Raw genomic sequence first — 13,468 nt, forward strand, 5'->3', positions numbered from 1 at the left:
TCGGAATGTCATTCGTACCTAATTACACTTACGATTATAACATTTTCGGCAAATTTACCACAGTGACATTCCTTCTTTCTGTAATCACCTTCTGCTTTACGTGCCAAAAGCTCGTGGTTCTTGAAACACGAAGACGTGGCGAAATTTTAGTGAGATACCAGTTTCAAGGGAAGACCGAAATGGAAAATACACTATCTGATCAACAGTAGAAGCATATCTACTAACGGACGTTAATATGGATTGTGTCCACCGTTCGCCTTTTTCGTAGTCGGATTCTGCTGGGGACACTTTCAATGAAGTGTGTGAATGTCTATGGAGAATATGGCTGCCCATTATTTTTCAAGAGCCGAAACCAGCGGAGGTAGTATTGTTGGATGCTGGGGTCCGGAGTGTGGTCGACTTCCTTAGTGTACCTTTAGGTTCAGGCTGCGACTCCGGCCTGCGCAGTCCATTTTAGAAATATTATTGTCCCCACAGTTGCTGCTTAATGGGAGGATGCATTGTCACGCCGTCACAAGAAATTATCGCCTTTGAACTGTCACTCTACCTTACGCAGTAAACAATGTTGTAAAACGACGAAATAAATCTCGGGTGAACAGCCTGGTGTGAGTGTACAAAGGATACAATATTACGGCAGTCGATCTTGTTACCAGGGGACGCTGACGCTGCACTGAGGAAGGTGGACCCTCGAATTGTGACGGAAGTTCTAGCGCTGGAGCGCTTCGCCTTCCTCTTCGCGGTGTGGTGAGTGGTGAGGTGGTGGTGTGGAGCTCTTGACGGTGTGCATATTCAGTTTTTTTTTTCCTAAAGCCGACAGGAGAGTGAGGGAGAGACAGTGGAAGAGGAGGAAAACGAAAGGCCTCATGTGACTGGCCTGATAATGGGTATTTTTTTAAATAGAGAATATGATAGTAGAAGGGACAGTTAGAGAAGCAGGAAAACGAAAGACTCAATTGACAAGGCGATTACTGAATGAGAGAGGAGAAGACAATAAGGAGAAGAGAGAGTGAGAGAAGAATGAAGAAAGTAAGGCGAAAGCTAAAGTGGCCGGTCGTCGACAAACCGACAGCGAGACAGAGACAAGCAGACTGAGGGGGCAGGAGAAACTAGGAAGGGAGTGGAGCGGTAGTAGGGCCCCAGGAGTGGACAGACTATGGAGGGAGTGGAGGACGAGAACAAGAAGCGAAAGAAGAACTAACGAACGTCCAAGTGGGGTTGGGCAGCCGGCAGGGAGGGGGGAGAAAGAAAGAAAGAGGGAGCCAGGAGGGGAGGGGATTATTGGCGATGAGGGATCATTGGACAAGGAGGTCAGGCCAACTGGTGGTGGTCAGGCAATGGAAGCGGGTACCAAGGGAGAGGACGAGAGGATTGGTGGAGTGACAGGAGTGGTGGTAAAAAGAAATGGCGGAGGAGCATACACGGTCGTGAACTGCCAGGGGTCGGCAGGCGTGAAGTATATATCAGATTCACCGTCCCCCTCCCTCGGGCGCTCTCTTCGCCTTCCGCGGCCCAGGTGCTCTCTCGGTCGTCCGCGCCGGGGTTCGATGGCCGGCTTGTCGCCCAGCGTCTGGGTGTTCCCTCGTAGGTCCGCTCCCAGGGAGGTTTGCCGGCGGGTTTCGGAGGTTCCTCCCTCTGCCCTCGAAGGCAGTACTCTCTGAGATATTTCTATCTTCTCCTTAATCCGGGTAATGGCTGATTCACAATGTTGTAAAATGTATCCATATCCTTCCGCATTTAACGTCTTCTTAAGCGCGGTAAGGGGACCAGACCGTAACAACGAAATACATCCCCGTGGGGCTCCACCTCCTCCGTATTGTGCAGTTGGCGCTACACTAGTGGCAGGTAATGTTCTCCAGGCACTCGTCGAACCCAAACCCTTCTGTCGGCATGCCACAGCGTATAGCGTGGTTTGTCACTCAAAATCACACATTTCCAGTCATGCACTGTCCATTGGCGTCGCTTTTTACACCACCTCAAGCGTCGCTTAGCATTGACTACAGAAATGTGTGGCTTATGAGGAGCTGCTCCACCACTTAACCGCATTTTGTTAAGTCGCTGCGTACGTACAGTCATCGTGTTAGCTTGACTGTAGCAATTTGGAACTCACGAGTGATTCCGTCAACTGACATCATGGATTCCTTCGCAAACCTTGACGGTCCCTGTCCGTCAACACATGAGGCCTGCCTGGTCTTGGTTTAACTGAGTTGTTCATTCGCTTATCCACTTAACAATCTCTTCACCAACAATCGACTTGGACAGCTGTAGAGGAGTTGAAACGTCCCTGATGGATCTGTTACTTACGTGGTATCCAATGACCAGTCCACGTTCAAAGTCGGTGAGCTCTCTTGAGCGACCCACTTTGATGTTACTGTTTCTCCACTGACAACACAATACTCCGCGTCTCCTTTTGTACTGGCTTGTCCGCCTCTTGTGACGTCTAGTGTTCTATTTCGCATTACGTAGGGGAGTCCATACACTTTCGGTGAGATAGTACATTATTCTTAGAGTGATCCATTGATGAATTTTATCTCTTACATTGGAAATACCTTCTCGATGCTGCTATTAACCCGTCTTCTCATAGATGCACAGACAAACTTACTTCATAACTATTATTTCCTTTTGTGATACGTTAACCAAGTTTACTGCTGTATTTAGCGTTAGGAAAACGTTTTCTTAAAGTAAAATGTTTCGAACTCATCTTCGAAGCATTTGAAGACTTCTGCAAGTAACTCTCCAAGATTGATTGATGATGTAAAAATAAGAGCGCCGTGAATGGTCACAAGCTTTGCTAAGAAGCAGACGTTCTGAGCTATAGGTATATTATCTAACGAAAACCTAGTCATAAGTTTCCAAGAAGGTGAGTTCATTCAAGAATCCACCAATCTTCTTCCCCTTCCTATATATCTCATACTTAGATACAATTAAAGTAATACTAATGACAGCTCTCACGGAGGGGTATAAACATTGATTCTTCCAGTGCCCTCCTTAATGGATTGGGAAGATAATATAATAATGCAGTAAAAGAAGTCGGTGAAAGGGAATACAAGCGTCTAATAAATGAGTTCGACAGGAAGTGCAAAATGACTAAGCAGGAATGGTTCAAATGGCTCTGAGCACTATGGGACTTAACATCTGTGGTCATCAGTCCCCTAGAACTTAGAACTACTTAAACCTAACTAACCTAAGGACATAACACACATCCATGTCCGAGGCAGGATTCGAACCTGCGACCGTAGCAGTCGAGCGGTTCCGGACTGAGCGCCTAGAACCGCGAGACCACCGCGGCCGGCCTAAGCAGGAATGCCTGGTGGACAAATGATATAGAAGCAAGTACCACCAGGGGTAAGATAGATGCTGACTACAGAAAACTTAAAGAGACCTTTGGAGAAAAGAGATACACTTGTACGAATACCAGAAGATCAGCAATGAAGGGAAAGCAGAAAGGTGGAAGGAGTATATAGAGGTTCTGTCAAGGAAGATGTACTTGAGGGCAATATTATGGTAATGGAAGAGGACGTAGACGAAGATTGAGGATGAGGAGGGAAATATGATGCTGCCTGAAGAATTTGAAAAAGCACTGAAAGACTTAAACCGAAACAAGGCCCCGGGAATAGATAAAATTCCGTTAGAGCTACTAATAGCCTTGGGAGAGCCAGCCATGACAAATCCTATCTGGTGAGCAAGACGCGTGAGACAGGCGAAATACCCTCAGACTTCAGGAAAAATATAATAATTACAATTCAAAAGAAAGCAGGTGCTGACAGGTGTGAAAATTATCAAACTTTCTGTTTAATAAGTTGCGGTTGCAAAATATTTACACGAATTCTTTACAGAAGGATGGAAAAACTGATAGAAGCCGACCACGGCGAAGATCAGTTTGGATTCCGGAGAAATGTAGGGTCGAGGCAATACTGACCCTACGACTTCTCATACAAGACAGGTTAAGGAAAGGCAAACCTACGTTTAAATCATTTGCAGACTTAGACAAAGCTTTTAACAATGTTGACTGGAATACTCTCACTCAAATTATAGAGATGGCAGAGTAAAATACAGGGACCAGAAGGCTGTTTACGATTTGTACTGAAACCAGATTCCAGTTACAAGAGTCGAGGGGTACGAAAGGGAAGAATTGGTTCAGAAGGAAGTGAGACATGGTTGTAGCCTACTCCTGATGTTATTCAGTTTGTATATTGAGCAAGCAGTAAAGGACACAAAAGGAAAATTTAGTGCAGGAATTAAAGTCCACGGAGAAGAAATGAAGACTTCGAGGTTTTCCGAAGACACTGTACTTCTTTCAGAGACAGCAAGGGACTTGGAAGAGCAGTTGAACGGAATGGACAGTCTTGAAAGGAGGATATAAGATGAAGATGTCCGCCTGCCTAGCTGGATAATAATGTGCTTGCCTCCCGTGCAAGCGAACCCGGGTTTGGTTCCCGGCCGGGCTGGAGATTTTCTTCGCTCGTGGGCTGGGTGTTGTGTTGTCATCATCATCATTTCATCCTCATCATCGGCGCCCAAGTCGCCCAATGTGACGTCGAATGAAATAAGACTTGCACTTGGCTGCCGAACTTCCCCGAACGCGGCCTCTCAGCCAACTTTGCCAAACGCTCATTTTCATTTCAGTTCCAAGATGAAGATCAATAAAAGCAAAAATGTAGTCGAATTAAATCAGGTGATGCTGAGGGATTTAGATTAGGAAATGAGACACTTAAAGTAGCAGATGAATTTTGCTATTTGGGAAGCAAGATAACTGATGACGGTCGAAGTAGGAACGATATAAAAAGTAGACTGGTAATGGCAAGACAAGCATTTCTGAAGAAGAGAAATTTATTAACATCAAGTGCAGATTTAAAAGTCAAGAAGTCCAAGAAGTCCTTTCTGAAAGTATTTATATGAACTGTAGCCATGTCTGGAAGTGAAACATAGACGATAAACAGTTTAGACAAGAAGAAAATAGAAGCTTTCGAAAATGGTGCTACAGAAGAACGCAGAAGATTAGATAGGTAGACCATGTAACTAATGTAAAGGTACTGAACATAATTATGGAGAAGAGAGATTTGTGGTACAACCTGACTAGAAGAAGGGATCGGTTGTTAGGACACATTCTGAGGCATCAAGGGATCACCAATTTGGTACTGGGGCGAAGCGTAGGAGGTAAAAATCGCACAGTTAGACCAAGAGATGAATACACGAAGCAGATTCAGAAGTACGTATGTAGATTGCAGTAGTTACTCAGAAGGAAGAGGCATGCACAGGATAGAGTAGCATCGAGAGCTACATCAAACCAGTCCTTGAACTGAAGGTAGCAACAACAACATTTTCTATGTTACAGGATATCTGTAATTATTTATATGCGTATACATTTTTAATGTAAATCCTAGTGTGTGCTTATGTCAAAGGCACGCCAAACCCTGATACTGCTGTATAGTGTATGTCATGTATGCGGCTGCTTGAAGTTTTTCCCGCTACCCTTTGCTGCTGCAACTAGAGTAATGCATAGGCGCCACAGACTTCGCGCCCGCGACTCACAACTGATCTGGCTAGCAGATGTGGGAGTGTAACACATACGTAACGTCGAACCACGGTTTCGGACGGTGATGAAATAGGGAACTACAGGAGAATAAGAAACTGTTAAATTTTGGTAACGTCAATTAATGTGAAAACGTTGTTTGAAAAGTGAAATGACCTTTTTCGAAGAGAAAGTATTCAAAAAACATAATATATTTATGTACATTCGTGATTTAAATTGTAATGTTTATGTTTTAGTTTTGATGTTATTTGAACCGAATTAATACGAAACAAGTACTACCAAGAAACGTGAGGAGCGAAATGCCAAAAGTTAGTGGTGACAAGCTCATGAACGAAAGAAAAGACTGAAGCAAATGGTCGAATGGCTCTTACGAAACAATATATATCAATAAGTTGTTCTAATAATTTGGTTCACCATAATCATCATCATATTCAATAATTGTTTATGTTTCTCATTAAGCTTTAGATTGTCTGTGAGTCTGTAGCCATACGCCGATGACAAAGAGATTCATTTTGCCAGCAGAAATTGCTAATGCTGTTAGTGCAAATAGCGCGGCCAAAATATCTAACACCCTCACCTTCTCGAACGTTTAATTCTGGGATTTCAACGTTCGATGCCTTCAAATTACTTTGTCATTATTTCAGTTTCAAACAACAAGGTCATGGCATCCCTTTGTTAAACAGGCAACGGCACAACTGTTAATATTTTCTCAATGGATTACAGGTCTTCCAGCCAATCCCACACACGCCGTTGCGTAAGAAAGATGCTTCTTTATATCTGATCCTCTCATTTGAGATAAATTTTATTACACTCACTAATTGCGAAACCCAATATCCAACCACTAAACCTTTCACGGGATCGTCTGGCATAAATCACTACTGTCTCGAATGCAAAAAAAACCAGTTGACTAGATTAAGTTTATTTTAAACCTTTAACGTGGTTTCTGCTTTAATAATATAGCCTCCTTCAGAAGTCATACATACTAATAACTGAGAAATGTCTTAGCCCAAGACCAATAAAATAACTTCAACAAACATAAGCCTGTTTCGAACATAACTAAAATCACATACGGTGCTAAATGTAAATTTACTTATGTTCGAAACAGGCTTATGTCTGTAGAAGTTATTTTATTGGTCTTGACACAGCCGCCGGGCTAAAATGTTTTTCATTTATTAGCGTGTATGACTTCTGAAGAAGGCTATATTATTATAGCAAAAACCATGGTCAAGGTTTAAAATAAACATAATTTAATGCAACTGTGGGCTGTTTTTCATTCTAGACTATTTCGTAACGGTTGCTGTTATCGCTGTCATAATGAAAATAATGAATAATCACTACCCTCTTTTTGTGTCATCCTTTCTTAGTAAGAGGGCAGATATAAACAGACGAAATATACGAGGGAGAAAATGCAGATTTACTTTCTTCACTGTTAAATAAGCCAACAAATTTTCAAGGTGGTCCATGATTAAAATTATTTGCAGATGATTGGTATGTACTTACAATTATAAGGATTTAGAATCTATTCCTACTTTGTTTGCTACTCCAAGCAAAATGTTTTAATGTCCATGTTCTTCAGTTTATGACTATTCCTGAAAAATATGGCACCTCTTCGTTTCTCCATTTCTTTAGGTAACTGCATTTTGTAGTTTTGAATTTATAAACTGACGTGTTATGACCGATGCATTCAGTAAAAAATGCTGAAAGACCTCAGTAAAACTAGTGCCCACATGTCTTCAGTTATTGTATTATCTAATTCCTGTACAGCGATTTTTAACACATTAATATGCAAAATGTTGCATAACGTATAAGATTTGTGATATTTGGGATGGGATTTGTCTGTTATATGTTTACGTAATTTTCTAAATAAGAAATTATTTGATAATTTTCAGTTCCTCAAATGTAACTGCATCTGCTGAAAATGTTTTAAGAGCACCATTTACAGAGTATATCTAGATACACTGAGGTTCAACTGCTAGAAAACCATAGTTACAGTAGTTTTTGAACCCTTTTATCTTCAATTTTTTCTTCTGAGTTTGGATTCACTTATTTTGAGAGATGCTGTTTGTCACCTTGATGTGTGAGGAATACAACAGCAGACCACACACACACACACACACACACACACACATATATATATATATATATATATATATATATATATAGCAGTTACCTACCTCTTGCCCTCTTAAATTTTTAAATGACTTTTCAGGACTTGTAGATTGGTAGATTTTTTACTGTGTGACTCGGACTCTGAACCATGGTACAACTCTGCATTTTTCACATAAGAATATTAAAACTTTATGCAGAGGAACTACCAGCTTTTGAGTGATGGTTATGAAGACTGGTTTCCATAAATGGAAGTACCACACAGAGAACAAAGCAGAAGAGACCTAGAAATTGGTTGCAGTCTACTCTGCTCATTGGAGTAAATGCAGAGTTTCTAAGAGTGGGTAAGGCACAGGATGGGCAAAATAAAACTGGCCCAGATATTTCATGCACCTTGAGATAGGCAGCACAACTTCTATCGTTTGTCTCATGTGAGGAAGATTTAATCCGAGTAGCGTGTCTCAAGGTGCATGAAATACTGTACTGTACTGTGGAACAGACAATATAGTCGAAATACGTCTTCTTAGATACAGGGTTGGCAAAATGAAATGGCCCTGGTAAATTTTCCATGCCCCTTAAGATAAGCAGCCCAACTTCTACCATCAGTCCCATGTGAGGAAGATGTAAGCTGGATAGCCTGTCTTAAGACCCATGAAATATTTACCAGGACAATATTTTTCCACCCTGTATCTAAAAAGACATATTTCGACTATATTGTTTGTTCCACAGTACATATTCAACACATGATGTGGCTACTTTTTATAGAATTCTTAGTGAAACGGTATATGATTCTAAATTAACCATACACATGTGATGTCTGCACCTCCCTGGAGGAAATATATTGCATGTGTATACTTTATGAATAACAGTTCATCAAATGACTGTTGTGATTTTCATTTACTTAAGCTTATTTCAGAGCAGAATCTCCATCAGTGTTTTTTTTTTTTCGGAAGTCAACAAAGCCTTTCATTTTGTTCATTTGAAGTAGTTACACCTGTGATTTGAAATCTGCACTAAAATACAATCGATACGCTGACTTTCATAAACTATTTATATTCTTGTATATCTGTGAGCCAAGTGCAACTATTAGGAAGTCAGCAATATTAGGAAGTCAGGAATATTTTATGTATAGTGTTTTATGTGGCATTTCATTTGTAAGTTCGTATTCTTCATTTTCATCTTATGAGTCCATATATTTTGACCTTCTGAAATCGCTTTTACACCTGAGAGTTGAGTACTTCAAGCTCTAAGATTCAGTTTTCCTTCCCGTATTTTGAAAGTCACCAGAATATTTCTGCTACTTGCTAGCCGAATCTAATTTTGGAAAGACCTCCAGAGAACTATGTTACGGATCCCATCGTCAAGTTCTTCCTATTATGCATTTCTTTGTAAGAACTGTCACACTGAAATAAATAAATGTGTTCCAGTTCTTAGCTGTTTGACGGAATGTTATTCACATGCTATGAATTTCCGTAGGCGTTATTTTAAATCCACGTGTTTTGCGTACAATTCATGATAGCGGACTTTTGTTACAGACAGGGAATGTCACCAGTTAGCTATGGTACATTCTAGCAATCATTTCACCGATATGCCCATTTTGTGATCCATCTTTTTATTATTAATTATTTGTTAAATATAGTTAATCGACACAATAAATATATTATTTACACAACAGCAAAACATCACGGACTTCTTTACTTTCTTTTGAACACATATCAAAATGTCAGTCTACTGCACAGTGCAGTTTTTAAAGCTCTGTCTCAAACACACGCAATAAATTATCTTTGGCATTGTAACATTTAAATAAATAGCGATGAGATGCTGGAAGCGTTCCTTGGAATAATATGGAGGTTATGACTTGTGATAATGACAGGAGTGTGGTCATCATCTGAGGTGTGGCTATGTGAGGACAATCCTTGGTGGCTCTGTAGTCGTCATCATGCAGATACCCACATGGTATATCCCAACATCTGTAAAGAGAAGGACAATTTCAGTTTTTTTTTCAAAGAAATATTTGTCAAATTAAATGTAATCTAACAGAAACAATGTAATAACTAATCAGATGCTGCATTATTCATCTGGTATCGTTGAATTCCATTACTTTACATGAATCATTTCCTATAAATCCCATCGAGATCAATCTCTGGGATGTGGAAAGAAGTTAATGACACATACTTTGTATAAGCACGTTACAGAAAATTGACTTACAACCAATAACATGATTTATACATCCAGAGTAGGAAGAGTTGACCAAAAATGAGGTTTTTTATTCACTCATAAAAGCCACTGCATTTATCTCATTGTATTTAATATGCTCCGGTAAACTGAATACGTATGTAACCAAGTAGATGAATTCTTTGAACATTAGCAATAAGCCCTTTAAGTTTTCCGCGATAGTATTTTGACTTTTATTTCTATAATTATTCTTTCTACTATTTTAATGCAAATATAAATGTCAGTAATTTGAAAGGATATCAATAAAAGAAGTATTGTGTGATAATTGTTGCAATGACGTGCTTTTTAGTGAGTTCATTATATGAAAATATAGCTCGAATTCTAGGTAGAATAAGAATATATCCAGTAGGCAAATTTCTCTCCAAAAGTAATCTGTTACTCATTATTGTCTGAAATTAGGCACATGTCAGCATAGTATATCACTTGAATAAGCTCCGCCAGAAGTATAATACGAGAGGATTCGTGATATATGAAAGCTAGACGCTACTTTGATGGACAAATGGTTGATAAAGGGTTGACAGTTCAGTACGAGAAGAAAGCAGACTCCACGCAGTTAAAGGTATAATAAGGATAAAGTCAACCCTTGTGGTATACTCTCTCTTTCACTCCAGAAAAACCTCAGAAATCGGATTATTTGACATCATAAGTAGTTATAATCAAGCATCTTGCCAGTTTGCGTGGACCAAAATGCTTCATTAAGCCAACAGTAACGGTTTTCTAATTTGCGTTGTGCTCTATTCATGAACATGAATAATATTTCATGAGCTCTGTGTCATACAAGTGATCTGTGCTTGGAGGGTCATCCAGCTGGGGAATAGTCTTAGTTGGGTGCTAAATGTAAGAAATTTATATAATTGTATCCATGCTGTAATATTATTCTTCCTCCTTCTCTAGTAATAAACAGCTGGTATAAGTTTATTTCGTTTTGCTATTTCTGCAAGTGGCATAACATAAAATGAGACGTCAAAACATTCTGCTGATCCTCTGTGATATATTTGCACTAAGCAGTGTGTGTAGATTGTTCGAAGTACAGCAGCTGTAATAGCCAATTGTAAGGAAATTTTTGTTGTTGTCATGTAGTAAGCCTCAATCCCAAGAAACTATAACACGCAAAAAAATTACTGAGTAAACCAGTCACAATAGCCGCAAGGTATCATATGCAAGTCCTTTATTTTGAGGGGACAGTTAAGGGACTTTGGATCTGTCTATGCCTACCATCGTTAGTACAAGGTGGCACAGGGAAATGGGAAATTTTTAAAGTAATATCACAGATAACTGAGATAACTGCGATCTGAGAGGTAACTGGCGGCTTTATCCCACCCCTTCATGTGGAGTTAGATGTATCTCTTCGTAAGCCAACATATGAGTGCTTCGGATTTGACTAAAATGACGATATTTCCGCCTTGTGTGTTTCCAGCCTGATCAGTTACAGTTTAGTTCCTCTGGGCCAAGTGCTTTCAGCATAGGTTTGTCCCCCCCCCCCCCCCGCCCCCCCGCAAAGAATGAATATGTTTCTTAAGCCACAGGGCAGCTGACATTTCGGTACATTTCGGCTACTTTCAGGCTCTGTGGGAGGGCTGCACAGTCATCTGGGATGATATATGCTGGGCAGAGTGGCTTTGTAAATCTATGGGAGGGCTGTGCAGTCATCTGGGATTGTATATTCTGGGCAAAGTGACTTTGTGCCTCTGTGGGAGGGCTGTGCAGGCATCTGGGATGGTATATGCTGGAGAGAGTGGCTTTGTGAATCTGTGGAAGGGCTGTGCAGCCATCTGGGATGGTATATGCTGGACAGAGTGGCTTTGTGAATCTGTGGGACGGCTGTGCAGTCATCTGGGGTGGTATATGCAGGGACAGAGTGGCTTTGTGACACTGTGAGAGGGCTGTGCAGTCATCTGGGATGGTATATGCTGGACAGAGTGGCTTTGTAAATCTATGGGACGGCTGTGATGTCATCTGGGGTGGCATATTCAGGGATGGAGTGGCTTTGTGACACTGTGAGAGGACTGTGCAGTCATCTGGGATAGTATATGCTGGAAAGAGTGGCTTTTGGAACCTATGGGAGGGCTGTGCAGTCATCTGGGATGGTATATTCTGGGCAAAGTGGCTTTGTGTCTCTGTGGGAGGGCTGCGGAGTCATCTAGGATGGTATATGCTGGACAGAGTGGCTTTGTGGCTCTGTGGGAGGGATATGCAGTCATCTGGGATGGTATATGCTAGACAGAGTGGCTTTGTGACTCTGTGGGAGGGCTGTGCAGTCATCTGGGGTGGTATATGCTGGGAAGAGTGGCTTTGTGAATCTATAGGAGGGCTGTGCGGTCATCTGGAATGGTATATTCTGGGCAAAGTGGCTTTGTGCTTCTGTGGAAGGGCTGTGCAGTCACCTGGGATGGTATATGCTGGACAAAGTGTCTTTATGAATCTGTGGAAGGGCTATGCAGTCATCTGGAATGGTATATGCTGGACAGAGTGGCTTTGTGAATCTGTAGGAGGCCTGTGCAGTCATCTTGGATGGTATATGCTGGGCAGAGTGGCTTTGTGACATTGTGGGAGGGTTGTGCAGTCATCTGGTATAGGATATGCTGGACAGTGTGGCTTTGTGAATCTGTGGGAGGGCTGTGCAGTCATCTGGGATAGGATATGCTGGACAGTGTGGCTTTGTGAATCTGTGGGAGGGCTGTGCAGTCATCTGGGGTGGTATATGGTGGACAGAGTGGCTTTGTGACTCTGTGGAAAGGCTGTGCAGTCATCAGGAATGGTATATAATGGGCAGACTGTCTTTGTGGCTCTGTGGGATGGTTATGCCGTCATCTGGGATGGTATATGCTGGGTAGAGTGGCTTTGTGACACTGTGGGAGGGCTATGCAGTCATCTGGGGTGGTATGTGCTGGACAGAGTGGCTTTGTGCCTCTGTGGGAGGGCTGTGCAGTCATCTGGGATGGTATATGCTGGACAGAGTGGCTTAGTGAATATGTCGGAGGGCTGTGCAGTCATCTGGGATGGTATACGCTGGACAGAGTGGCTTAGTGAATCTGTGGGAGGGCTGTGCAGTCATCTGGGATGGTATATGCTGGACAGTGACTTTGTGCCTCTGTGGGAGGGCTGTGCAGCCATCTGGGATGGTATATACTGGACAGAGTGGCTTAGTGAATCTGTGGGAGGGCTGTGCAGCCATCTGGAATGGTATATACTGGACAGAGTGGCTTTGTGACACTATGGGAGGCCTGCACTGTCAATTGTGGTGATGTATGTTGGACAGAGCAGCTGTGTGAGAGAAAGCACTGCCCACATTATCATGTGACACCTTGACACCACACACGTCCAATTTACGTTTAAAACGTTTGAACGGCATTTCTTTTTGTTTTTGTTGGCTTAAACTGGCCGAAAGTAGTTTTTGTGTATGTCATTTTTTCCATGAGAACGTAGGGAGACGAGAGAAGGAAATTTTTCTAGACTTCCGCAGATGCTGGGGTAAGACACTTCTGTGATCTCCAGGGCGAGACTTCTCTGTAGGATGCGAAACATGAATGTGGTTTCTGGATGCTTACTGTGTAAGTGCTGCTTCGCTTCGATGGTTGAATTGAACCAAGAGTGGAC

The 13,468-nt window shown here is 41.7% G+C and overlaps 1 protein-coding gene across 2 annotated transcripts in view; it reads right to left on the bottom strand.

The window, feature by feature from the left end:
* Window positions 1-9,286: 9,286 nt before the first annotated feature.
* The window catches only part of LOC126235413 (uncharacterized), a 39,444-nt gene continuing 35,262 nt past the window's right edge, over window positions 9,287-13,468 (bottom strand). For both annotated transcript variants that reach the window (XM_049944138.1, XM_049944145.1), the window contains exon 4: window positions 9,287-9,606. In XM_049944138.1, the coding sequence (XP_049800095.1) occupies window positions 9,536-9,606 (71 nt within the window). In that variant the 3' untranslated portion in view covers window positions 9,287-9,535. The remainder of the gene's footprint in view (window positions 9,607-13,468) is intronic.

This window comes from Schistocerca nitens, chromosome 1 (genome assembly GCF_023898315.1).
Source record: "Schistocerca nitens isolate TAMUIC-IGC-003100 chromosome 1, iqSchNite1.1, whole genome shotgun sequence".
NCBI classification, from domain to species: domain Eukaryota; kingdom Metazoa; phylum Arthropoda; class Insecta; order Orthoptera; family Acrididae; genus Schistocerca; species Schistocerca nitens.